This window comes from Hyperoodon ampullatus, assembly GCF_949752795.1.
Source record: "Hyperoodon ampullatus genome assembly, chromosome: 19".
Classification (NCBI taxonomy): Eukaryota; Metazoa; Chordata; class Mammalia; order Artiodactyla; family Ziphiidae; genus Hyperoodon; species Hyperoodon ampullatus.
The window spans coordinates 4,452,120-4,478,995 of NC_136932.1; the positions used below are offsets into that span (position 1 = coordinate 4,452,120).

General features: G+C 46.4%; 1 protein-coding gene across 1 annotated transcript; it reads left to right on the plus strand.

Moving 5' to 3' along the window:
* Positions 1 to 1,975: 1,975 nt before the first annotated feature.
* Positions 1,976 to 26,405, plus strand: SOCS7 (suppressor of cytokine signaling 7; the record flags this gene model as incomplete). Its single annotated transcript, XM_079724625.1, has 9 exons — positions 1,976 to 3,116; positions 10,946 to 11,010; positions 13,538 to 13,642; positions 14,120 to 14,221; positions 15,113 to 15,243; positions 15,688 to 15,856; positions 18,785 to 18,913; positions 25,729 to 25,864; positions 26,282 to 26,405. Exons 1-9 carry the CDS (start codon positions 2,149 to 2,151, stop codon positions 26,403 to 26,405), a joined length of 1,929 nt encoding a protein of 642 aa, XP_079580751.1. The 5' UTR covers positions 1,976 to 2,148.
* Positions 26,406 to 26,876: the final 471 nt, after the last annotated feature.

Genomic DNA, 26,876 nt, shown 5'->3' on the forward strand with positions numbered 1-26,876 from the left:
ACGCAGCTAAATAAGTAAATATCTTTTTAAAAAGTTCTCTCTGGCTGTAGAGCTCATAGCAGACCCTGGATCATCTTCCCCTAAACGCACCTTCAGGTACTAAAGTTGCTAAGTTCTGCTGGCTGATCCTTCCTCGTTATCCTTTGCATTCCTCAGCATCTCTTCATGGGAAGATTGCAATGGTTTCCCAACTGGTCTCCCTGTCTCCAGTCACACCTCCTCTACACAAGCTTGAACTTACTTGACCTTCACAACATTCCTGCAAGTAAGCAAAGCAGCAATCCTTAACCGTATTTTGCAGATGAGAAAACTGAGGTCTAGTGGTACTGTGGAACTGGCTCATACAGGCTTGTGAAAGCCAACTGTTAAAATTTCAGAAATTTTGGGACTTCCCTGATGGTCCAGTGGTTAAGACTTTGCACTCCCACTGCAGGGGGCGTGGAATAAATTTTGCAAGCCAGTTGGTTTTTGTTTTTTTTTTTTTTGGCTTGAACCCCGGCCTTCAGCAGTGAGAGAATAGAGTCCTAACTACTGGACCACCAGGGAATTCCCTACAAGCCAGTTGCTAAACACAGCCAACTGTTAAAAATTAAATTATACAAACATTAAATATATTAAAAACAAAGGACGGGCTTCCCTGGTGGCGCAGTGGTTGCGAGTCCGCCTGCCGATGCAGGGGACACAGGTTCGTGCCCCGGTCCGGGAAGATCCCACATGCCGCGGAGCAGCTGGGCCCGTGAGCCATGGCCACTGAGCCTGCGCGTCCGGAGCCTGTGCTCCACAACGGGAGAGGCCACAACAGTGAGAGGCCCGCGTAGAGCAAAAAAAAAACAAAAAAAACAAAACAAAGGTAATACATTCTCAAAACTCATCACTTCCTAATAATTTTACTATTATTATTTACCTGTGCTCTTGAGGTTATCTGTGTTATTGTATCTGCTACATAATAGTATGAAACTACTGCATAATAGTATGCTCTGTGTTCAGTAAAGTCAAGATGGTAGATTGAAATCAGCCTTGGTGGGAGGATTTACACCAGAGAAATCGGCAGACGCTACAAATAGGGACTTGATTGTTTTGTCGATAATCCAGATTTAAGAAAGTGATGAGAAAATGCAAATAATTCAGATTTTAAGTGAATGTGTTATGTTGGTAGCCATTACATTCTGTATAGCACAAAACTTGAGGAAATATTCTTGCAGTATTTGAAAATTGTTTTCTTATTCGGCAAAGAAGTCGCTCCCATAATTGACAGGTAAGACGTCTTTGTTTACTCACTTTCCTCTTACATTGACACAGAGGACATCAACCAACATCCATGTCGCGATTACATTTACCGGTCAACTGAAACCACGGGTTGGCGACCCATACAGCAGTCGGGCAAAAATCAGTGAAAGCATTCTGTGAGAATAAATTGGTTATAAGGAATCTGTAAATGTACATTATTATTTGTAAATTCTGTGCTACACATCCTTATGTACCTATATATGTGCATACATTCCCCTTTTCTCCCGACAGTCGGCTGTTCAACATTTATCAGCACAGCACTGGGTCTAGAACATGTTTTTCATGTGTCATTCCATAAATATTCACTGGATGCCAAGGCGGGGATACAGTTAGTCAATGAACAAACGACTTGGCCACTGTCACACATGGCAAGCGGCAATAGGCGGGACCAGAGCCAAAGTTACTGTCCTTCCAAGGCCAGCAGCTCTCTCCCAGGACTAGACCAAGCTTCCCAGGGCCACCCGACCTTATCCCGAAGGGTGGCTTCGGCCAGAGGGCCCGGGAAGTGAAAAACCAGAGTCGGGGTACCTGACTAAGGGCTAGGCGAGAAGCAGCTCACGGCCAATAGCGGCCCAGGCCCCGCGTAACGTCACTCTTCGGAGAGGCCGGCGCGAGCACGCCCAGGGGAGGGGGCGTGGCCACCATCACCCGGAAGTGACGCATTGGGGGCGGTGCTCGGCGGCGCCGCGCAGGGTGGGCTCGCGCTGGGCTCCGCGCGCCCCCCACCCTTATGAGGCAGAGGCCGCGGCGGCCGTTCGCACTGTCGTTCCGGGGGCCGCGGCGGGCGGGGCTCCGGAGGGGCCCGGCCTAGTCCCCACCCCAGCCCGGCTCCCAGCCGCCCGCCCTCCCTCCCTCTCCCCGATGCAGGGGGCCGAGCTCCGGGATGGTGAGGCGGCGGCGGCGGCGGCCGCTTCGTACCGCGTCCTGAGCCGCCTGCTCGGCTATGGAGAGGCGGCCCCCGAGCCAGGCCCGCCGCCGCCGCCTCCGGGCCATGGCCCCGCGCCGCCACCCTTCCTCGCGCGGCCGGGCCCGCGGGGCTCCCGGCCGCCTCAGCTGATGGTGTTCCGCAACGTGGGTCGGCCGCCGGAGGAGGAGGACGCGGAGGCGGCCCGGGAGCCGGGACCCTCGGAACTGCTGTGTCCTCGGCACCGCTGTGCCCTGGACCCCAAGGCCCTGCCGCCGGGTTTGGCGCTCGAGCGGTCCTGGGGCCCGGCGGCTGGACTAGAGGCGCAGTTGGCGGCTCTGGGGCTCGGGCAGCCTGCGGGGCCCGGGGTCAAGACGGTCGGCGGGGGTTGCTGCCCGTGCCCGTGCCCCCCGCAGCCGCCCCCTCCGCAGCCCCAGCCGCCTGCTGCCGCCCCGCAGGCCGGGGAGGACCCCACGGAAACGAGCGACGCGCTGCTGGTCCTGGAAGGCTTGGAGTCGGAGGCCGAGAGCCTGGAGACTAACAGCTGCTCGGAAGAGGAGCTCAGCAGCCCGGGCCGCGGAGGAGGAGGGGGCGGCCGGCTTCTGCTGCAGCCCCCGGGCCCTGAATTACCCCCGGTGCCCTTCCCGGTGCAGGACTTGGTCCCTCCAGGGCGCTTGAGTAGAGGGGAGCAGCAGCAACCTCCCCCACCCCCGCCTCCTCCTGGGCCCCTCCGGCCGCTCGCGGGCCCTTCTCGGAAGAGCTCCCTCAAAATCCGCCTCAGTCGCCTCTTCCGCACGAAGAGCTGCAACGGTGGCTCCGGCGGTGGGGATGGGGCCGGCAAGAGGCCTTCCGGAGAGCTGGCTGCTTCAGCTGCGAGCCTGACAGACGTGGGAGGCTTTGCGGGCCGGGAGCTGGACGCCGGGAGGTGAGACCGGCTGGGGGGCTGTGGGGCTGGCTGACAGACTTCCTTTTCTTGTTTCATTTCCCTTTTAGTCTACTGCTAACACGATCCTGACAATTCTTAAGATATGGTCTTCGTAAGGAGGCGGAGACTTGGGGTGAAAGGTGGTGACATTGCCCATTAGGTTAGAGCTGATTGTGGGAGCAGCCTTCACTCTAAGAATTCACTCCCGCGGTGACACCTATCAGCTGGTTAGCATCTCTCTAGTTGGGCGATGATTCCAAACCATCCCCCCCACGACGCCCACCCTGGCCCAGCTTTTAAAGTTTTTCCAAGGTGTCTGTCTACCGTTACCCCTGGCAGGGGGCTTGCTGGAAAGGTGTAGCCTTTGGGGCAAAAAGTTGGTGTTGTGTTTGACCACCTTGCTTATTCTGTCTGTGTACCAGCACCCCCTTCACACTCACGCATGCAGATGATGTGACAGACTTGTGTAGCTGTAGGCCAGCAGTCAGTTGGGCATCTCTGTTCAAAGTTTTAATATTTTCTTGGTTGGTGTCTTAGATATACTTGGTATCTCAAGCCTGTATGCTGACCACTGTGAGAACAGAAAATAGCCTTGCTCTCAAACCCACATGAGACGTCTAAGTATGAGGTATACTCATGTACATTAGTACATGAGTTCTAGGCCAATTGATGAAAATTCCAAACTTAGACATTTTTTCCCTGCATTTCTGAAGAGTGAACGGCTCTCTGATATCCAGTGTTAGATTTATACATCAGTTTAGAAAAGCTGTCAACTTTTGTGTCAGTGAAATGAGACTTCCCTTGTGGTAACTGCCATTGTGGTTTGCACTGTTGAGTGGGTTCTTAGAAAGATTGGAATTGGTTTTGGTGCAGCTCATGTGATGGATTCATGAGATGCACTGGTAGCCACAACCCAAGGCTGAAAAACATTGAGAACTACTGTTCACCAGAATCACGTGGGGAGCTTTGGGGAAAGATCAGAGGGCCAAGAATTGGAATTTTTAAAAAGCTCCCTAGTCGGTCCTAAGGTGTGATCTGGACTGGAAACCACTCATCCTTTCAAAGGAACTTGTACTTCAAGAGGAAAGTGTGGGGTCAGTTTTTTGTTGTTGTTGTTTCTTTTTGTTTTTACCATGTGGCACGGGGGGAGTCTCAGTTCCCTGATCAGGGATGGAACCTGTGCCCACTGCAGTGGAAGCGCAGAGTCCTAACCACTGGACCGCCAGGGAATTCCCTTGGTCAGTTTGACTTTGTTGCCTTTTCTGAACAGCTGGGCCAGGGGCTTATCTTGGGGATCAGAGCAAACCCAGACTTCCTGAGGAAATGAGTAGGTTGATGCGTGTTGCCCCTTCAGGTAGACGTATGTTTCCACATTTGCCTCCCAATGAACTCACGCCGGGAGCTCAGGTCTGGAAAAGTGTGGCTGCTGAAGCAGCTTTTTCGTGGTAGGCTCTGCGTTCGATGCTCCACGTAACCAGTGTAGCTGAAATTTTCATCAGCTGGGGGGAGGGCAGGATTGAAGCTGTGGGTAATGACATGGGATAGATTGCTAGTTTTCTTGTGGTTTGTCTTGCCTTTGTTCCATATTGACCAGGACTTGGTCTAAGATTCCAGAGACGCCAATAGGAGGGGTGGCGTGAAATTAGCCGCTATGTCTAATAGATTAGGAGGAGGAAAAGGCATATAACATTATACGGTTTTTTGCATTTGGAAGCAGAATTTAATGGTCATTGGCTGCTCTGTGACCAACCCTCACACTAAGCACAATACAGATTTCTACTGCAGAGCAAATTGGGCTGTAGCTCCGCAAAGAAGCTTAGTTCAGGGCACTGGAGAATTACATTTTTTGGTCCAAGAGCTTTTTCTGATGAATTGGAGAGGAGCTAAGGTATTCACGTTTGAACGTTTGGTTGACTGCTGTTAGGAGGCAGCATGTTGTGCAGAGAACGTGAACATTTAGATTCCATGTAGGACTCCAGCATCAGCTGCGGGATGTGGGCCAATTTTGTCTTCTTCATACTTCCCCCTTTTTTTAATCTGTAAAATGGGAGTGATTCCTGTCTTGTTCCTGTCCTTATAGGAATAGAGTGAAGACAAGAGAAATTGAGATGGAATATTTTGTGCTTTTGGAGGAGAAGTAGTAAGATTGAACTGGTGATTTTTTTTTAGTGCTTAGGATTTGGTGCTGTTAGATTTTCTTGTTAGCTTTTCCACAGCTTACTATGTGCCAGTCTTGCTGGCAGCCTCGCAGCTGTGAGAAGCTTGATAAGTCTGGCCAGGGTAGTTGTGATGTCTATGGATCTGCACCTCCTTAGTAAGTCTGCCCTGTTGGGAGGAAGGATAAGTTTGGCTTTTTAGCTTGTGCTCTTGTTTTGATTGGTAGGACCTGGAAGCCATGAGAAATGTCAGTCTTTTGCCAGAAAGTATATGCCTGCCTTCTTATTGTTGGAGTTAATTGAGTCTCTGCAGTCTTTGCTGTATAATTTGGGGCTTTTACAGTAACCTCTGGGCCTGATTCTCTTTGCTCTTCTCAGCATTTACCTTCCCCACAGCTACCACTAGAAAGTACCTCCTACAGTCATTTTTAAATTTTATTTTATTTCTTTATTTTTTTGGCCATGCCGCACGCATGTGGGATCTTAGTTCCCTCACCAGGGATAGAACCTGCGCCCCCTGTGGTGGAAGCGCAGAGTCTTTTTATTTATGTATGTATGTATGTACGTATGTATGGCTGCGCTGGCTCTTCGTTGCTGCGTGCGGGCTTTCTTTAGTTGCGGCGAGCGGGGGCTACTCTTCGTTGTGATGTGCTGGCTTCTCATTGCGGTGGCTTCTCTTGTTGCGGAGCACGGGCTATAGACACACGGGCTTCAGTAGTTGCGGCACGCGGGCTCAGTAGTTGTGGCTCACGGGCTCTAGAACGCAGGCTCAGTAGTTGTGGCACATGGGCTTAGTTGCTCTGCGGCATGTGGCATCTTCCTGGACCAGGGCTTGAACCTGTGTCCCCTGCATTGGCAGGAGGATTCTTTTTTTTTTTTTTTTTTTTTGGCTGTGTTGGGTCTTCATTGCTGCGCATGGGCTTTCTCTAGTTGTGGCGAGCAGGGGCTGCTGTTCGTTGCGGTGCACGGGCTTCTCATTGTGGTGGCTTCTCTTGTTGCAGAGCATGGGCTCTAGGCGTGCGGGCTTTAGTAGTTGTGGCGCACAGGTTCAGTAGTTGTGGCTCACAGGCTCTAGATCACAGGCTCAGTAGTTGTGGCGCACAGGCTTAGTTGCTCCACGGCATGTGGGATCTTTCCAGACCAGGGCTCGAGCCCATGTCCCCTGTATTGGCAGGCGGATTCTTAACCACTGCACCACCAGGGAAGCCCGAAGCGCTGAGTCTTAACCACTGGACCTCCAGGGAAGTCCCCCCACAGTCATTAATAAGGCTTATTAACAATTTACATATTTTAACATTAAGCAAACTTCAGTTCCTTTCAGATGCTTTAGAGTCTGCTAAGTTGACCTTCCTGGATATACAGAGTCTTAGGTCTAGTATGAGTTAACTTAGAGAACTCTTTTGAAGTGAAGGAAGGAATGGGCCCACCAGCTAATCAGGTTTCTGTTCTGGAGAACTGGGCTAGGCCGTGTAACACACATATGTTGGAATTCAGAGAGCTGGGCTTGATGCCCGTGGGCTTCAGTGTTATATACGATTGCTATTTCAGGAAAACCAGTGAAGTTCCCTTGTCTGTTTCACATATGTTTAGCTGATTGTCTTCCTTTGTGTTTGGTGAGAAATAGCATTTGATCCTACTTTTTTGAATCATCACATAATACATACTTGGTTGGAAATGGGTGCCTTGTTCATTTCTCAAGGGTTGTTTTTTTCCTTCTTACCGGTTGAGGATATTACTGGCAGTCTTCATAGTTGTGAGGTGGAAACATGGAGAACAGTTCTGTAGTGGTTTCCTATCTGGGAAAAAAGATTCAATTCTGGAAAGAGAGGCAGGCTCCCTTGGCATCAATTTGGGGCCCTGTTGTCGTGGACGGACCTGGCAGACATGAGAAACCCTTTTCTCTGTTTTCTTGGGTCTTCAGGTCTAAGGGGTCTTTTTGAGAAAGAGCATGACATGCTGAGAGCAAAATGATTTTATGGTGTGGTGAGGAGGGTCTGATTTTTTTTTTTTAACTCCAAGTGTTTTTATTTTTAAAATTATTTATTTGTTGGCTGCATTGGGTCTTCGTGGCTGCGTGCAGGCTTTCTCTAGTTGTGGAGAGTGGGCACTCTTTGTTGCGGTGTGCGGGCTTCTTAGAGCTCAGTGCGCAGGCTCAGTAGTTGTGGCGCACGGGCTTAGTTGGCAGCATGTGGGATCTTCCCAGGACCAGGGCTCGAACCCGTGTTCCCTGAATTGGCAGGCAGATTCTTAACCACTGTGCCACCAGGGAAGTCCCAAGGAGGGTCTGACTTTATGTTTGGGTTTTGGGTCCATATTCTGTTGATCTTTTAAACTATCTTTCCATGAAGTGGTTGTGGTTGACAAGCTCTCTTTTGGAATGAGCAGCCTGGCTTCAGAAATCTCTGTCCGTTTGAGTCTTGTGTCTTTTACTTCTTAACATGTTGCCCACTGACATCATTCCTAAGGTTTTAGACCTTAGGCTACACCTCTGGGCTCTTCTCTGGAAGTTCCCTCCATCGGTTCTTTAGTTGGTTTATGGTGGAGTTTCAGATCTGACCTTGTTGCACAGATGTCTGTGTATTGGAACTAAAAATGAACACGTGGTTTTTGTGCCTGTAGCTCATGAGCAGACACTGGCTTATGATGCGTTGGAAATGGCAGAGGCTGGCTGACTTGGCACTGTGTGCTTTAGCAGGGGCAAAGGTAAATGGTGGCCGCAAAACCTAATATTTGGACATCCTACTTTAGAAGTTAGAAAAGGACGTGTGTAAGCCTTAGGATACCGTAGAGGGGATTTATGGACAAGAGAGGGAAAGCATTACTTTAGGCTTCAAGGAGTTTGAAAAGTGGCCAGTGGTTATATCAGTGTGTTGTCAGCCTGTCTAGTCTAATGAACTCCTTTTATCCCACAGATCCGTTGCCACACAGTTAGTAATTTGCAGAGTGGAAATGGACAGAGGCATCCTATCTCTGTTACCTGCAGCACAAGCAGTGCATAGCTGACACAAAGGACTACTTGCCTCAGAGAAGACCTTTACCTAAGGTCTTCTGCTGCCCCTGTCTTGTTCTGCCATCTGAGGCATAGCCCACCAAGTCCTACCCCACACCACCCGTCAGGTCTTTCTGCTGCTAAGATGCAAGTGGCCCACTGGCAGAGTTACAGTGGCTTAACTTTGTACCCTAGTGCTTGTCAAGGTGGTCTGGGGAGGAATAGAATAATACGGGAATGTAGTATAGAAGGGTTAGTTAGAAATGTTATCTGGAGCCGGGTCATTCATGTTGCTCTCCAAAAAACAGCACATCCAGCTTAGAATGGTTATCATTTTAAATGTTTCATATATACAAGAAGAGATGTATCAAGTGTATGTACAATAATAATAATGAAATGTGTACCTAGGTAACCATCACTAAGCTTAAAAAATAGAATGTTATCAGTACCTCTGAAGACCCCTGTGTGTTACTTCCTGATTACATCCCCCCTCCCCCGTGTAACCAACCACCATCCTCAATTTTATGTTCATCATTCCCTTGCTTTGTTTTTTACGGTTGTCTAGATTGGTCTTTTCATGAATGACTGCCATTAGAATGCTCTCAGGATCCTTGAGACAGAAACTGTTTTGGATTTTCAGTTAGACAACATCTCCCCAAAGAGAAAAGGAAGCACTCATATTTATTATCAGCCTTTCAGCCTCTTAGACTTCTACTTCTTTAACCTTCCTTATTTGCCAGAAAAAAAGCCATCCTAGGGCTCTCAAAGGGCTCTGCCTGGGTTTAGAGTCGTATGTATTTCTTTTTCTAGATCCTAGAAACTATGATTTTCTTCAGAATGCCAGGGGCGGGGAGGAGATGAACTGGAGTGAGAAGGCCTCCCCAAGATGTGTGCGTTTGGGTACTGCTGTTCTTCAGTGCTTGGCACTGAGGAGGCTCGTCCCCAGTGTGGGCAGATGGCAGAGTCACGCAGCTTCCTTTGAAAAGAGGCAAACCGCCAAATGGCTGAGGTGTGAACCCTTCGAAAGGCCAGTGCTTTAGGTTTCTGCTTGCTGAGTTTCATGTTGTATCCACAAGTGACTGAATAAAAATCAGCTTGAAAGCTCTTCAGTCTTCAAGTGAATGTCCAGTGGAATTAACTTTCCATTCCAGCCCTCTGGAGTGTTGCAACTAAGCTGCAGACTGCCATGAGCAACTTTTATAAACAGAGGGACTGTGTGTGCTTGTGTCTTGTTCTGATGTAGCCACCTCTCCTGTGTGTGCTGTGGGCGGGGCGTTGACAGTGGGCACGGATCATTAGACTTCTCAGGTCTCAGCATGGAGGCGGCTGCAGAGGGCGTGTGAGATAGGTCAGGAGAGGGATTCCGGCGGCGTCTTGGCTATTTCTGAGTAAGGTCTTCACAGTACGGTTTTGAAATTCTGTTTGAAGTGAGTTCTGAGAAGTGCAGACCTCTCTGTTAAAATGTAAATGAATAAAGATCTTCCAAAGTCAATATTTTAAAATAGGATTTCATTTGGCATTTTCTTTGCTTCTGCCCTGTCTGTTGGTGAAGTTGAAGTTTTATTTCAACCTTTGGGTGAGAGTAATTTTGGAAAGTGAGCCAGCTGCAAGGTGTGGAGTCAAGCATTTAATTTGGTGGTAGAATTTTTTTTTTAAGCCTGATTTTTTGACATATCATTTGTATACCACCTAAAATTCACCTTTTTAAAGTTGCTCAGTTCTATTAATTTTGGCAAATGTCAAAATCATAACCTCTGCCACAGTCTAGGTATAGCATATTTTCATCACCTCCTCAACTTCTTTCCCTTTTAGTCAATTCAATCATTCTGAGGCGAGTTATTTGAGCTCAGCACATTTCTAGCCAGAAAGTCTTTGTCAGAGCCTTTTGGATTTCTTTCATTTCTCGCCCAAAAGCCAGCTGAAACTGGTGCAAAGTGAAGTTACCTTTAGTGCGTCTTCACAGGAGATCCGGGTTTTCCCGCTGGTTCGGGATCAGTAGCAGGAGCAGTCCTGGGGGGAGTGCTGCGACCGGCAGCTCTAAAAGGGGAAGAGGCCGTCTTCTTTGGGTGCCAGGCAGAGCTCCTAACTTGAAGAGGCTCCCCTTTGGCTTTGACCTATGGCTTGGAGGCATTTTGCAAAAATCAGAGTTCTTACTGGTTGAAGATTGCATGTGTGTCCTATGGTGCTGTTCTCAAGTCCAGAAATCTTGCCTGGTTCATTTTGGGACCTCCTACTCGTAGGGGCAGGCCCAGAGGGAAAGCTGGTGCTCTGAGGTGGCACCTGTTCAGGTCAAGAACCTTTTTCTTGGCTCCCATGTGAAAGTCAACTCTGTGTCCGACTTGCTTCCTCTAGAAATGGACTTACTAATTACCACTCAAGGTGTTTTAATCTTTTAATGTGATGGGTGCGGAAAGCTCCAAAGAGATTTCTTGTTGCTTTGCAGGCTGCTGAATTCTGTAACCAAATCTATTTAGGAATTGCCTTAATTGTTTTATTCTCCCCCTTTAAATTTTAGGCTTTATTACAAAAGTGTGGCTGACAACGACTAGGGTTTGCTTTGTTTTTTGGTGCACCTGGAATTGAGTGTTGCAGTGATTTTTTGTTATTGTTGTTGTTGTTGCAGTGATTTAAATGCATGTGTGTTCATTCCGCACCTCATTCTCTGTGTGCTTCTCACCCCTCAGGAAACCCAGGTTGACAAGAACTCAAAGTGCCTTTTCTCCAGTCTCCTTCAGCCCCCTGTTCACAGGTAAGGGTGATCTCTTTCTTTTTCTTCTGACATCTGAAAGCACGAGTGTTCTGAGATGAGTCAGGAAACACTTGCAGGTGCATCTCAGAGGGAGCTTCAAGCATGTCTGCAGTTATTTTCTTCATTTCGTGCCTGCTGGGTTTGGGGTGAGGCTATTTTTATGGTGTGAAACGTATTCTTGACTTTGGATGCTTTATAGTTTGAGGTAGAGACTGCTTGCTGGTAATTAGGTGGCCCTGGCAGTTATGCAGGCTTTAGTTCAGGGTCATCACATATAAATTAAAAGTAGAAATTACAAATTTATAGGCTCATAGCGCATAAAGGACTCCCCAAAAGTCGTACACTTCCTGTCCCTGCTTCCAAGGGAGTTCATGGATTATCTAATAAACATGATCCATGATGATCTGGTCTATTTTTAAAGACTTTGGGCAAAGGGGATCACATGAACTCTTGTCTTACCCATTTTAGGGTCTAGCAGTTCTTGCAGCTGTTAAAGAGTTCTTCATTGGATCTAATTTAAGTCTCTCCTCTTGCAGCAGGGAACACAGTTGCTAAAGTAGGAAAGCGGTCAAATATCCTTTTGCCTTCTGCTTTAAAGGGGAGCTTCTTCTGAGAGGGAGACCTTTTGTTATGTGAGTGAGGTGTGAAGCTCCTGCTTGAATGAGCTGTAGAAAAGGAAGTCTGGAGCACACAGCCTCAAATCTCAGAAACTGAGCGCTCTTCACTGGGCATGGCTGAGAAGCCTTTAAACCGAATCCCAATTTCAAACTCTTTTGGATACTGTGTCCCTCAAAAAAGATGATTGCAAGAATTATGATCTGGGACTGGACATTTCCAGGAAAATGTTAAGCCGGCTAGTGGAACCCCCATCACTGGGTAGACTGCTGTGAGCTGTCAGGACAGGCGAGTTGGTGCCTGCAGTAGGCACAGGTGGAGAAGGAGGTCCTCTGTTCATATCCCCTCTGTTCTTATCCCAAGCAAAGAATTAAAGGATCTTATCCTGTAGCAGAATGTCTTTCTAGTTAGTAGTTGTTTCCCTTTTAAAGTAATGAAACCCACATTTGTAGTTTCAGGTTCCACTTTCTTATTTCAAAGAGGCTTAGCTCTCTTGAGTTACATCCTTTAAGTGCCTACAATCTAGACCTCTCTGACCCTTCAGGAAACCCGGGCTCATTGCATTGCTCTGGGCAGCTAGGCCCTCAGTCATTAAGCTGTGTGATGAGTTCCTAGAACTTCCACTGATGACTTTTGGAAGAGCTTTTCTGCTTATCTTAATTAGTGTTCAAGACCTTTGTTAAAAAAACCACATTAGGGCTTCCCTGGTGGCGCAGTGGTTGAGAGTCTGCCTGCCGATGCAGGGGTCACGGGTTCGTGCCCCGGTCCGGGAACATCCCACATGCCGTGGAGCGGCTGGGCCTGTGAGCCATGGCCGCTGAGCCTGCGTGTCTGGAGCCTGTGCTCCACAACGGGAGAGGCCACAACAGTGAGAGGCCCGCGTACCGAAAAAACAAACCATATTAGATTCTGAACACCCAGCTCCTGGCCTTTTAGAGATATTTGTTACCTCATTTTCTTAACTGGGAAACATTAAAATTCTAGCTGAGGGATAATTCAGCTTCCCAAATAAGAAAAAGGTGTTGGAAATAACATCCTACGGGCCAAATTACAGAAATCCCAAATTCTGACTTGTGGATCAGACCTACCAAAACAAACTTATTCTTGGCTGTCAACCTTTTGTTGATAAAACACCCTTCGTTCTCTGGTGATTCAAGTGGAGAGAGGTTAGACGGGGTTGGGTGGCAAGAAGGAGTGTATATGGCAGAGAACAGAGCTGCGTGACATGCTGGGAAGTAAGGAAACCATGTGCCTGACTTTTGGCTGACTGAGGAAGTAGTTAATTATTACGGTTGTAAATGCACTTTTCGGCCTTTGCAGCCTCAACTATTAGGAATTAATGGATATCTGAAATGGTTGGTTCTCTTATGAGTGAATATCCTGGAAAATCTAGATGCGGAAAGCCATTTAGGAAGAAGTTGGAGCTAACATTGGGACCGTTATCTGCATTCAGCTTAACAGTTCTTACATTTTAATGGCACTTGCTTTCCATGTCCATTTGGGCTTGTAACAAGCTGCTTGCCTTGCTCTCCGAGGCAAAAATTGGTGTACAAACCTGTAAAAAAGTAAGTGGTGTGGGTTCTATTTGAATAAAGAAGACTCTTATCCAAGGCTGTATTCTCAGTGGCAGAGCCAGGATTAGTTGGCTTTTCACCTGTCAGTCCCGTGTTTTTGTCTTAAAGATCCTTGATCCTTAACAGGGTAAAGGAATGATGGAATTTAACATTGACTTCTCAGGTGGTTTTTTTTGGGGCGGGGGGTGGGATTCCAGCCAAGGAGCATTAGATTCTGAGCTTTCTGAGAGCCATGGACCTCTCTAGCCTCCCTTGCTTGCCCTCTGCTTCCCTTTGCTTCCTGGCCTCGGCTTTGGGCAGGGTGCTCCTGTAACATGCTTGCTCCATGAATCCCTCAGGCGAAACTGTGTCACTTGTGGACGTGGACATCTCTCAGCGGGGCCTGACCTCTCCACACCCTCCAACTCCCCCTCCTCCTCCAAGAAGAAGCCTCAGCCTCCTAGGTATAGTTTCCTCCCCTCTCTGTCTTCTTGCCCTAGTGGGAGGGTGAGCTCTATGGACCTGTTGTTCCTTGCCAGGAGCCAAACAAGCTCCTGGGTTTCTCATGATGGCCCAATTATTTCTTGTCCCTTTCTCAGCACCCCTGTCCTCTCCTGAAGTGGTTGAATGGGTCTCTTACCTGCATGCTATAACATCTACTGTCCATATATTGATTCGACCTTTATTTATCTATAAAGGGTATTTATCTTGCTCTGAATCTACTGCTAGTGGGCAGCTTTAGGGATATCCTTACTTTCCTGCTTTCAAGACAAGGAAACCAGATTAAGATGATTGTTGCCCTGTGTGCAAAAAGACAGGGTGAAGGTCAGGCCATCTAGCCCCAGAGGGCAGCCTGATGATCCTTCTCCCTCTCCTCTGCCTTCACCTTGCTCATTCTGTGCCCATATTTCTGAACCTCTTGCTTTTGTTCTCTCTTCTAGATGATATCAGTGGGACGCTGCCTACATCTGTCCTTGTGGCTCCGATGGGGTCTTCCCTGCAGTCTTTCCCCCTACCTCCGCCTCCTCCACCTCATGCCCCAGGTTAGCTTAGCCTAGACGCAGGACTTGCAAGAGTGGGGAGTACCAAGTGATATACTTCTGAAGGATGGGAGAAATTTATTTATGGAAATAACAGAATTTATGAGAAAGCTTAAATTGTATCTCCTTGGCTGGACCAGAACTCTTTGGAAATGAGGCCAAGAACTGTTTTTTCTAACCCGTTTTCTTTATGGAGGTGAATCTGATTTTTGGTAGAGATAAAAGACTATTGGATATTTTTGTCTCTTTGCTGCTGAAACTGTTTTGCAGTCTTTGAGTCGGTATCATTTAGGAAACTGCCTTAATTTTAGTAGAGGGAGGAGGTTTAATATGTTGCTGGTTTTCAAAGTTCTGTGGTTTTTCTAAGCTTTTAGCATTTACTGCAGCCTTGTAAATAAGTACCAAGCATTCAGTAGCCCACACCTGCTTTGCCAGCCTCCAGTACCAAGGAATAAAATGAATGAAATGAATTATTTTCTACTCGCCTGGCAAAGTCTACTTGCCTGGCAAAATGATTGCTCTTCCCGGGCAAGTAAGCGAGTCACTATTTCCAAGGCTGCTTTACCGGCACTTCACCTCGAGGTGGGAGAAGTTGGAATCGCTCTAGGCTGGTGAAGGCCCTGAAGTAGTCACCTTAGTCAGGTTAGTGAGCTGCTCCTTACCCCTTTCCTGGGGTTGAACGCCCCCACCCATCCTTCACAGCTTACACGAGCCCACACAGCTTTTTGTCTCAGCCCATCCAGCTCTTGCCCGCTGCTTTGGCTTCCACCCTTTCCAGCTTATCTTCTAATGCCTTGCCCCTCTTCAGTTAGCCTCTTTGTTTTGGGGGGAGGGTCTACTTGAGGTTGGGAACAATGAGGGTGGACAAGGGACCGCCACTCTCTTGCCCTGCAGATGCGTTTCCCCGGATCGCTCCCCTCCGAGCAGCCGAATCCCTGCACAGCCACCCGCCGCCACCCCTCCAGTGTCCCCTCTACCGGCCCGACTCCAGCAGCTTTGCAGCCAGCCTTCGAGAGCTGGAGAAGGTAGGTGGTGCCTCCTCTTGCATTCTCCTAATTCTGTACCAGCTCCCCTTTTATTATTTTTAGAGGAAGAGTAGTTTCCTTGCCTCTGTATTTACAGTGACAAAACAGTATGCTGCTATTATTAGTTCTATAAGAGACGTTGTAAAATTGAATCTGAAAAAAAAAAATCTGAACGTGATGGAGAAATGTTTACATAGTTAACCCAGGTCGCTCTTCTCTTCTTTGTAGGGCCTTGGTAATGGAATTGTAAAATTATTTTTCTGTTACTTTGGAGGCCTAAAAGTGTGATGAACCTGGTGTTCATTGCTAATGGTTGAGACACTCCTAGCAGCTTTTACCTATTGCAGCGTTTTGGAAACGGGGTTCTTGCGGTAAGAGAAATTGTGCTGAAAACTTTGACATTTCTCTGTTCTGTTAACTACTTGACCACTTCTTCTTTGATAGTGTGGTTGGTATTGGGGGCCGATGAATTGGGAAGATGCAGAGATGAAGCTGAAAGGCAAGCCCGATGGTTCTTTCCTGGTACGAGACAGCTCTGATCCTCGTTATATCCTGAGCCTCAGTTTCCGATCACAGGGTATCACCCATCACACCAGAATGGAGCACTACAGAGGTGAGAGGTGCTGGCATTTGAAGGAAGCCTTCTTCCCCCTTTTCCTTTCCCTACCTTTGCTATCTGACTTTTTCATGGGAAGGATTCATAGAAACGGAACTGTGAATGGGGAGGAAAATCTCGTAGACTCAATTGAATTCTGATATGGGCACTGGTTTCGATCACTAGAAGAAATGTTGGTGGGGGTTGGGAGGAGCCTAAGGGTGCCGTGTAAAAGTATTCTCAGCATCTTGTCTACTAAATTGGAGAGTCTGAAGAAGACTGTTGAAGAACAGAACAAAGCCAGTAAAACTCTTGGTAGAAGAAATAACCTAGGACCATTAGACACATTCTTCCAAACTTTGGTTTATAATTAAACTTACCATCTAGAGATATTTACTATTAAATCATATATACAAAGGGGAGAATTTGTTGATCCTGTGACTGTTCTGTTCTGAATTTCTTTGCCTGACAGTCACATCAGCTCTTCTTGCCAGGCAGCGTGGTGATAATTATGTCTTCTTTTGGTCAGCTTTGTAGTCTCATAGGAAATAGTCATCAGAACTCTACGAGAGTTTGTGGGATCAACGTACTTTAGACTGTCTATCTTCCTTCCTGGCAGTACTTCCCCCTCTGTGGTCCGGTTGTGCTTAATATTCCAGTGATGTCGAGAAGCTGACTTGTTCAACACCGCCGTCTGGATGGGCATTCTGTATCTGACTTGGGCCACAAACTTGTGATGGTCATTGGTGGTAGGGCTGGCTAATACATCCTTTGTCAAAAATTTGTAATATGCTACAAATTTAAAAAGTGTGGAGAACTCTGGGGAGTTTCGGGGACTTGCCCCCCTATCCCTCATACTCTTCCCACATGTGATCAACTTCAAATGAGCTATATTAGATATTGCATTTCAAGTAAGGGGCTCTTTCCTGCTCTTCTCAGGCACCACTGTCTCTCTCCTGCTCTCAGCCATGTGCTGCGGGATTTATTTGGTTTGCTTCTCTTGTTAGACAGGAAGTACCTGTTTAGGTCAGCATAGCTTTGTCCATGGTTTCCTCTGCCCCCATCTCTGCTTTCTTATTTATTTATTTTTGCCTGCATTGGGTCTTCGTTGCTGCGTGCGGGGCGTTTCTCTTGTTGCAGCGAGCAGGGGCTACTCTTCATTGTGGTGCATGGGCTTCTCACTGTGGTGGCTTCTCTTGTTGCGGAGCACAGTCTCTAGGTGCACAGGCTTCGGTAGTTGTGGCACACGAGCTCAGTAGTTGTGGCTCGTGGGCTCTAGAGCGCAGGCTCAGTAGTTATGGTGCACGGGCTTAGTTGCTCTGTGGCATGTGGGATCTTCCTGGACCAGGGCTCAAACCCATGTGTCCTGCATTGGGAAGCCCCTCCACCTCTGCTTTTGAGATGCATGAAGAGAAAGGAACTTCATTCAGTCCAAAGACCTGAGAATTAGAGAACTGTGGGGTAGACTGCTGCCTGTTTTCCTGCTGTTTCTAAAAACAGAAATCAAACAAACAAAAAAAACAAAGCATTTCAGAGTGAAGTGCTTTTATAAACCTATTGAAATGATAAGTGACTAGGCCATGGAAATGATGAATAAATGCTTGACTTCTAGGTTCCTGATAGGTGAGATGCCAGGAATGGGAGGGCGTTTTCAAATGGTTCTCCAGTTACTTTTTGTTCAAAGGGACTTTTCTTCCTTGAATAAATGGAATTTTTAATAGAAGCCTGTGGGCCTTTCAGTTGCCAGCTTGCAACGGAACATTTGTCTTCGTCTTTTATTTTTATTTTTTTTTTTTATTTTTTATTTTTTTTTTTTTGTGGTACGCGGGCCTCTCACTGTTGTGGCCTCTCCCGTTGTGGAGCACAGGCTCCGGACGCACAGGCTTAGCAGCCATGGCTCACGGACCCAGCTGCTCCGCGGCATATGGGATCCTCCCAGACCGGGGCACGAACCCGTATCCCCTGCATCGGCAGGCGGACTCTCAACCACTGCGCCACCAGGGAGGCCCTGTCTTCGTCTTTTAAAGTGATCCTGTGAGAGTAGTTAGGGAGACTCAAATCTATAGTTCTCTTGAGTGATTAGTATCCCTTTTGTGACTCCTTTGGATTTAGTGCTTTAGTTGTTGGAGTTTTTTGTTGTTTTTTTTTTTTTTAAAGTCATGGGAGTTCAGATTCCCTTTTGCCTTTGGGATTCTAAAGTTTGGGGTGGGATCTTTGTAACACGTTGGAGCATGGGATTTTAGAAATTACAGAAGAGGGCTTCCCTGGTGGCGCAGTGGTTGAGAGTCCGCCTGCCGATGCAGGGGACACGGGTTCGTGCCCCGGTCTGGGAAGATCCCACATGCCGCGGAGCGGCTGGGCCCGTGAGCCATGGCCGTTGGGCCTGCGCGTCCGGAGCCTGTGCTCCGCAACGGGAGAGGCCACAACAGTGAGAAGCCCACATACGAAAAAAAAAAAAAAAAAAAAAAAAGAAATTACAGAAGAAAAGACTTAGAATTTGATTTTTGTGCCTAACACACATATGAATGAGTGAGACCCACAAAAACTGCTGTTCTTGTCTTTCCTGGACTATTCCATGCATACTTGAAGACTTAGATCTTTTTGAGGGTATTTCATTTAAACTCGCTTTTGCTGTAGCAGTCTTTTCTTTATGGTCTGTGGTTTAAAGATTTGTGTTGATAGCCAACAAGATCTATTTATATCTCTTTTTCTGACTCGAATTTATTATTGTTTAACAAAAACCTTGTAAGACCTAATGTATGTCTTATTAAAGGCGACATCTTTCCATTAGTTGTGGAACAAGCAGGAACAGGGACCTTTGTCTGACTCAGCTTGACTAAAAACTACCCTCCCGGAAGTGAGAATCATTAAAATGTTCAAGCAAGCCTCTCAAACCTTTTCGAAGTAAGTTTTGCATTTTTACCTCTCCTTAACTTTCCATGGCAGGAACCTTCAGCCTGTGGTGTCATCCCAAGTTTGAGGATCGCTGTCAATCAGTGGTGGAGTTCATTAAGAGAGCCATCATGCACTCCAAGAATGGGAAGTTTCTCTATTTCTTGAGATCCAGGGTTCCAGGTAAGGCTATAGTTACATTAATTATTTAACTGACTTGGGTATGATCCAGTGTAGGATCTCTATCCCCTCCCCTGCACCACCACCCCCCAAAAAAAAACAAAACCAAAAACACTTGAAGCATTTTTACCTGAAGCTTTTCTTCCTGGCTCTTGTAGCAACCACTCTTCCTAGAGCCCAGTGGCTAATCTCCTGCCCTTGTATTGAGAAGGACTTGATCCCTCAACATACTGAGAAGGAATCTTTGCTTCTTTGATCATATGAATGAAAAAAACTGATCCCACCACTGATGTCCAGGAGTCATGTGAATATTTAACTTGCAGAGGTATCTCGTTGTCCCTGATCCAGGCATCTCACACTTACATGTGAAACAGAGAGCGCTTAGATCATCTCCTTGGGGAACAGGGAAAGTAAAAGAGTATTCACTAGAAATGGTGAGTGTCAAGGAGGCTGAATTTAATAGCAGTCTGCTCTGGATTTTGTCCATTTGTACGAAACTTTCTGTCAAAGAGTAGATACTCTTTATTTACCTATTGATTTATTTATGGCTGCATTGGGTCTTCGTTGCTGCGCACGGGCTTTCTCTAGTTGCGGCGAGCAGGGGCTACTCTTCGTTGTGGTGTGCAGGCTTCTCATTGCGGTGGCTTCTCTTGTTGCAGAGCATGGGCTCTAGGCGCAAGGGCTTCCGTAGTTGTGGCATGCGGGCTCAGTAGTCCTGGCTTGCGGCCTGTAGAGCACAGGCTCAGTAGTGTGGCGCTTGGGCTTAGTTACTCCACGGCATGTGGGATCTTCCCAGACCAGGGCTCGAACCTGTGTCCCCTGCATTGGCAGGTGGATTCTTAACCATTGCGCCACCTGGGAAGTCCAAAGAGTAGATACTTTTTGTTGTGTCCCGTATCCCTACCAGTATTGAATACAGAGACTAGTCTCCGTTTGGGAGCACTGGGCCGTTCCCATCCTTGCTGGTGTGGTTATGTAGTCTTTCTGCCCAAGTAGGGAGGTAGCTATATAGTCTCTATTGAAGGGTGGGGAGAAAGGATGGTTTGCAGGAATCTGCTTTTATAGTGTTGGAAAAAAGTAAAATGGCAAGCACATTAACTGAGAAATTTGTAAGATACAAACAGAACTTAAAATGAGAACTTCATGCTTTGCCATTGAACCAAATTAAGATTCTTAAACAAACTGGGTGCCAAGAAATTGCTCTAAAAAGAAGTTACAGGGAAGCCTCCAGCGGAACATCAGTAACAGGATTGAACCAGGTTACAGGAGTGTGTTTTATAATCTTGGTGGTTTCAATAAGGCACGACAGGGTGTGAACTGTATTAATTCTCACTTCATTTAGTATTTGCCTCAGTGCTGTCAAGACAGTTGGGTCTCATGCAGTTGACTTCGTTAAAAGGAAAATGTTAGAATCCTTTCTTACAGGAACTGACTCTGCTTAGCAATCTTTAGAGTTTGTGGCTTTTGGGGTATTTATTTAACAAACAAACATTTATTTTTTAAACTCAGTATCAACAATAAGCCACTTCTCTACGCTCAGAGAGCTCTTAGCTTAAAAAAGGGGACAGGTAGGAAGATAAAGGCAAGAGCACGTGTTAAATTCAATACAAGACATGACAGTGATTGACAGGAACAGGGTGGGTAATCAGCTCTGTTTGTGGGTGAACCAGGGAAACCCTCTCAGAGGATTCTGAAGTCTGGAGCATGTATCTACTTGTAGAGTATTGAGAGACTTCATGGAATCTTGCACTCCTCAGGTATAGCACGTTTCATTCCACAAATGTGCCCTGCCTGCAGAAATTTTGAGTAAGATTTTTAACAGTGTTAAGAGTCAGAGCTTGCAGTGATTGCTACTATTTATTGAGTGCCTATCATGTGCCAGGTGCTTTGTCAGGTTCTTTATTTCAGTAGCTCTAATTTCTTGCAAAAAAGCCCTAAAGTTAGCTAATAGATTGGTCTACTAAAAAAAAAAAAACAGATTATTTTCATTTTGTCAGTGAGGAAACTTAAGGGTGAGGCCCAAGAATGAAGAAGATGTGGCACACATGTACAATGGAATATTACTCAGCCATAAAAAGAAACAAAATTGAGTAAATTGTAGTGAGGTGGATGGACCTAGAGTCTGTCATACAGAGTGAAGTAAGTCAGAAAGAGAAAAACAAATACTGTATGCTAACACATATATATGGAATCTAAAAAAAAAAAATGGTACTGATGAACCTAGGTGCAGGGCAGGAATAAAGACATAGACATAGAGAATGGACTTGAGGACACGGGGTGGGAGGGGGAAGCTGGGGCATCAACATATATACACTACCAAATGTAAAGTTAGGTAGCTAGTGGGAAGCAGCAGCATAGCGCAGGGAGATCAGCTTGGTGCTTTATGATGGCCTAGAGGGGTGGGATAGGGAGGATGGAGGGAGGCTCAAGAGGGAGGGGGATATGGGGACATATGTATGCATATGGCTGATTCACTTTGGTGTACAACAGAAACTAACACAGTATTGTGAAGCAATTATACCCCAATAAAGATCTATTGAGAAAAAAAAGATTAGAATTAAATCAGACCTCTTTTCAGAAACCATGCAAGAAATAAAAGAGTGGATTGAAATATTTAACGTTTTGAAACAAAAAACCACTCTCTTAGAATTTTGTATCAAGCGAAATTATCTTCTAAAAATAAAGGAGGAATAAAGACTTTCTCAGAAGAAAAAAAAGTAAAGCCACTTACTCTAAAGGTTACTCAGTGCTGAAGCCAGGATTCAAACTGAGGACGAACTAACTCCAAATCTTGTGCTTTATTTCCCACCCTCTGTTCTGGGAAAAAAATAGCAGTAAGCCAATTGCAGGTTGAGTTTGCTGGGATCTGTGGAGAGGACATAAAGAAGTCAGAATTGTGTTTATTCGTGGAGACTGTCTTTCTAGGACCTGTGAGGCATGCTGCAGGTAGGATATCCATTTGCACTTAAAATTGTAATCAAGTTGACAAGGCAAAGCGAATTAGTATTTACCCCTAGACCTCTCTTTGAAGGATTGGGACAAAGAAGGCAAGGCCAGTGTTCTCCTTTACCATTGTTTGCTGCCTTCCTTTGCTTATCGCAGAGGTCTAGGCGTTCTGTGAGGCTGACTCTCTTAGGGGGGAGGATTCCCGTGAGGAAGTGGTAGAGTGATTAGAATGTAGGTTGAGCTCTGTCAGCCTGCACCAGGGATTGTAACACGGTGCATTCTGAAAGGAGCCCTTTTGTTTAGACTTCGGGATGATGATAACTGAATGCCTGCAGGGGGCTAGTAGTATTTCATTTAACCCTTACAAAAAATCCTTTGAAGGGATGTTACAGTCTCCCTTTCTTTTTTTTCTTTTTTAAAATACAGATTAAGAGGGAAGGGATATGGGAACAGATGTATATGTATAACTGATTCACTTTATCATAAAGCAGAAACTAATAAAAAAATAAATAAAAATAATAAAATAAAATAAAATACAGATTAAGAAACTGATGTGCAGTGAGTTGCAGAGTCAGGATGCAAAGTCAGGTTTTTCTGGCTCAGATCTAGAGCTGGATGCAGTCGCAGCACATCCAGACTGGTGTAAAAGGATGCCAGGGATTATGGGAATTTTAAAGCTGGGACTAATGGGAAAGTTCTGGATGGTGGCAAGTAAGGAGCAGAAGGAATTTAATAAATGGAATAGTTTGCCTCTGGGGGAGGAATTGTTGGTAAAAATGATGGCACCTGAGCTTGGCTTGCCCCTTATCTCTTCTCATGGCAGTGTTGGAGCATGGTCATGGTAAATCTGAGGTTGCTGATTACACCTCAGTCTGGTCCATTTCACAGTTGTAAACTAAACCCCTAACACCAAGCAGCAATCTCAGAAAGAGAATGTGATTGGATTAGCACAAAACTTCTGTTGCTGTTGAGAGCCAGAACTCAAAGTGAATGTGTCCTTCTTAGTTGGGAGAATCTCCATCATCTGTGAAGTGCCTGAAGAGAAAACACTTTTTGTTTTTTTAATCACCCTTTGAATTGGATAACTCTAAGGAAATTGGTCGCTTCCTCTTTTGTAACCATCATTTAGGCCATGATTACTTGTTTAGGGCTATGTCTTCCTTGTATCCTAGGATTTCTCAATTCGACCTTATTGACAAGTTTGGGGCTGGATAATTCTGGCCTTCAGGGAACAGTTTGTTGTGGGAGGAAGACCTGGGTGTTTGGGTGCTCAGACCTGAAAGAAGTTTGTCACTCCTAACCTGCTCCTTTTTGGGGAAAGAGAAAATAGCCAAGGGGCTGGAAACTGGATTTGTGCCCAGGACCCTGGCATGAGGACCAGAGGAAAGTTCTTGATGATCACTCTTCTACCTTGTCTTTCACTTTCGCTGCACTGGTGTCTTATGTTGGATTTATTTCCATTTCTGACCTCATCTGTTAACAAGCTCTGGATGTGAGAGCTTCAATCATTTGCTGTGTTTGTGGACAAAACCAGGGAATATCAGAGAATTAACAGGTTTCAAATTGCTATTTGTGAACTTAAGGCTAAAAGTAACACAATTAAATAGGCAAGTATATATGGTCATTAAAATTCAAGTAGGCAAACAATCAGATAATTGTATGCTACTTATTATCCTGACCTCTTTAAGCACAAGTCCTTTAGTCCTTCTTTGGGAATAAATAATTAGGTGCATAAATTACTTTTATCTCTGAAACGTCATGTTGAGTTTAGCAATATTACAACCAAGCCCCCAGGAAGCTTTCTGTTTGTCATAGTTTAATTTACTAAAGACTATTTTTAAAACATGAGAGAAAGGATAAAATTCAAAGAGAAATTTGAACCCCAATCATTTTAAAACCACTTGAGTTTAAATATAGTCAAGAGAAAAATCCATGTGTGAATTTTTTTTTTTTTAATGGTGTGTGTGGGTGGAGGAGGGCTACAGTGCTTCAAAATATAAGCCTTAGATTTGAAGGGATGGGGGTGAGAAGTCAAGGACTAAGAGAGGCTGGTCCTGAATCAAGGAGCTGTGACTGACTGGACAGCCCCCGTGTCAGACAGTCACAGGGGCAGGCACTCTGAGGAGACTCCTGGAGGACCCTCCTTGGAGGTTCCCTGGGCTAAACTCTTCCTCAGACAGAGCAGGTGTCCAAGGAAGGCCAGCTTTGTTGGTTCTGTGCTGTGAGCACATTCTCTAAGCTCAATAGGCCTCAGTTTCTTCATTGTAAAATGGGGATAATAGTGCTATCTGTCTGAATACGGCTTTGAAGACTAAATGAGTTAAATGATTTTAAGATAAGCTTACTTGTTTAGCATAACATGTATTTCAATTTTTTTTAGAAAGCCAGTTGTTAATGACCATGAAAGGGCTTTGGGAGGCAATCTGCAAGCTTTAATTTTTGCTTCTCGTGCGTTCAAACAAAATATAAAAACTGTTTGAAATTAAACTCCAAAAATACTAGATATTTTATTTCCCAACAAGTTGTCTACAGAATTTCTTTTGATATGGCAATGGCTGAGAAAAGAATTCTTTCAAAGGTTTTGCAACTCAGATTCTTTCTGAGAGCACTTTTCTTGTTTACTTTCCATAGCCCCTTTGTTTATTGAAACCAGGGTATTCTTTGTTCCCCTGAAGCTGCTTCAGTGTCCCTGACATTCTGGGTGTCTCCATTCTGTGGTGTTGACCCCTGAGGGGGTTGGAATTTCCCAGCACTGAGTCTGCTGATATTGTGATGAAACATAAGAGTGTGGGGCTCCCATCAGCCGTGGCTGGCATTAGTCATCAGGCACTTGTGTGCAGAGTAGTACCAATGCCAGCTTGCCCAAGCTACTGTAGTTGCTTTTCTTTTAAAAGCATCATCCTCTTTTTTTCTGTTCCTGTACCCAACCTAAAATTTCAGAAGCAAGGAGGGTGGTTGGTGGGGGTGGAGGGTTGGTGGGGAGTAAGAGGTAGCTAAACGTGACTGTCCCGGCTTGAAGTAAATGGCAGGAGTGACAGGCTTAAAAAATTTGATCCTGGGCTTCCCTGGTGGCGCAGTGTCGAGAGTCTGCCTGCCAATGCAGGGGACACGGGTTCGAGCCCTGGTCTGGGAAGATCCCACATGCTGCGGAGCAACTAGGCCCGTGAGCCACAACTGCTGAGCCTGCGCGTCTGGAGCCTGTGCTCCGCAACAAGAGAGGCCGCGATAGTGAGAGGCCCGCGCACCGCGATGAAGAGTGGCCCCCACTTGCCACAACTAGGGGAAGCCCTTGCACAGAAACGAAGACCCCACACAGCAAAAATTAATTAATTAATTAATAAACTCCTACCCCCAACATCTTCTTTAAAAAAAAAAAAAAATTTGATCCTAGCTGTTGCCTTCTGCTTACCAGCCTCTCAGGTGGGATTTGGTGGGGACCCCTCTGAGCAGCCTTTCTGAGTCCTCACCTTCAGGGTACTCTAGATGCTAAACAAGTGTCTCCCATTCCCAATAGGGATATCTTTGATTCTTGCCCTTCACTGAGAGCCTTGGGCCGGGGATTGGCCACTTGGCTCCGAGCAAAGTCTGTAGCTGGGCATTTTTCATTGAGCTGCTCTGAAGAGCAAGACTCTTAGCTGTTAAGAGTGAAGCTGGGGAGGCCTGCAGGAGGGGAGCATGGATTCCCTTGAGTATGAAATATGGTAGTGGTGGTGTGGAAGTCAGCGGTCCTTTGTGGAGGGGGCTTTTGCACAGAACACATAGATGAACTGTAAAGAAGCCCCATTTCCCTTCCCTGGATTCTCTTCGTAAGGAAAAGTATAGTTAGCTGTATAGCGTCATCTGAATATTTCTCTCGGTTTTCGTTCTTGAAGGACTGCCACCAACTCCAGTCCAGCTGCTCTATCCAGTGTCCCGATTCAGCAACGTCAAATCCCTCCAGCACCTTTGCCGATTCCGAATCCGACAGCTCGTCCGGATAGATCACATCCCGGATCTCCCGCTGCCTAAGTACCGGGGGGCCTTTAGAGGTGGGGCGGGGGTGGAGGGTCAGTCGCAGTGTTCGTGCGGCCCGCGAGCCGGGCGCACGGGCAGAGCCTGGCAACTCACAGGCGTCGTCCTCTCACTTCTCCTGTGTCTTCGCACCTAACTTAGAAATGTCACGTTACAGCCGGGAAGGAGGAGGGTGTGTGTGTGTGTTGGCTTCCCTTCTGCAGACTCTGTGGAGGGTGGAGTGGAGGTGGGAAGAGGGAGGGAGACAGAACTATAATAAGTGAGAGAGTGGGCATTTTGTCAGGGCAACAAAGAGCCTTTGGTGTTGTCTCAACCATACAGGGATTGAAAAGAAGGGAGGGTTGACTAAAGGTGGTCTTTCTTTCATAAGCTATGTATAACATTTTGTGTGTATCCCTCTTGTGTTATTCGTAGGCCTCTGATCTCTTATATCCGAAAGTTCTACTACTATGATCCTCAGGAAGAGGTATACCTGTCTCTAAAGGAAGCGCAGCTCATTTCCAAACAGAAGCAAGAGGTGTTGGAACCCTCCACGTAGCGAGGGGCCCCCTGCTGGTCACCACCAAGGGTATGCCACCACCCTGCCTCACTGTCCAACCTAGTCTCCTCCTGGGCGGTTATCATGCACTGGGCTTCGTCCCCCCTTCCTCTCACCCCACGCGTATACCCTGATCCAGGCGTCTGTCCAGAGAGTCGCCACATTTGATCATGGAGTCCCAGGGGGGCACATACCCCAATTGGGAGAAGAGCAGATAGACACAAGAGGCTTAAAGAGTATTTGCTAAGCCACAACCGCGTTAATCACTGAATATATATAAAGAAAACACACGGGCAGCTAAGTGTGCAGCCTTCTCTCCTACTTTGGCTGATCGCCCTGATATCGCACAAATGACATATAAAGCAGGAAAGCAAAGGGGAGGAAAACTTCATCAAAGGGAACGCAAAATGCCCTTAATTGTAACAGGCATGCACTTCACTGAGAGTTCCACTCTGTCCCACGGCTTGGAAT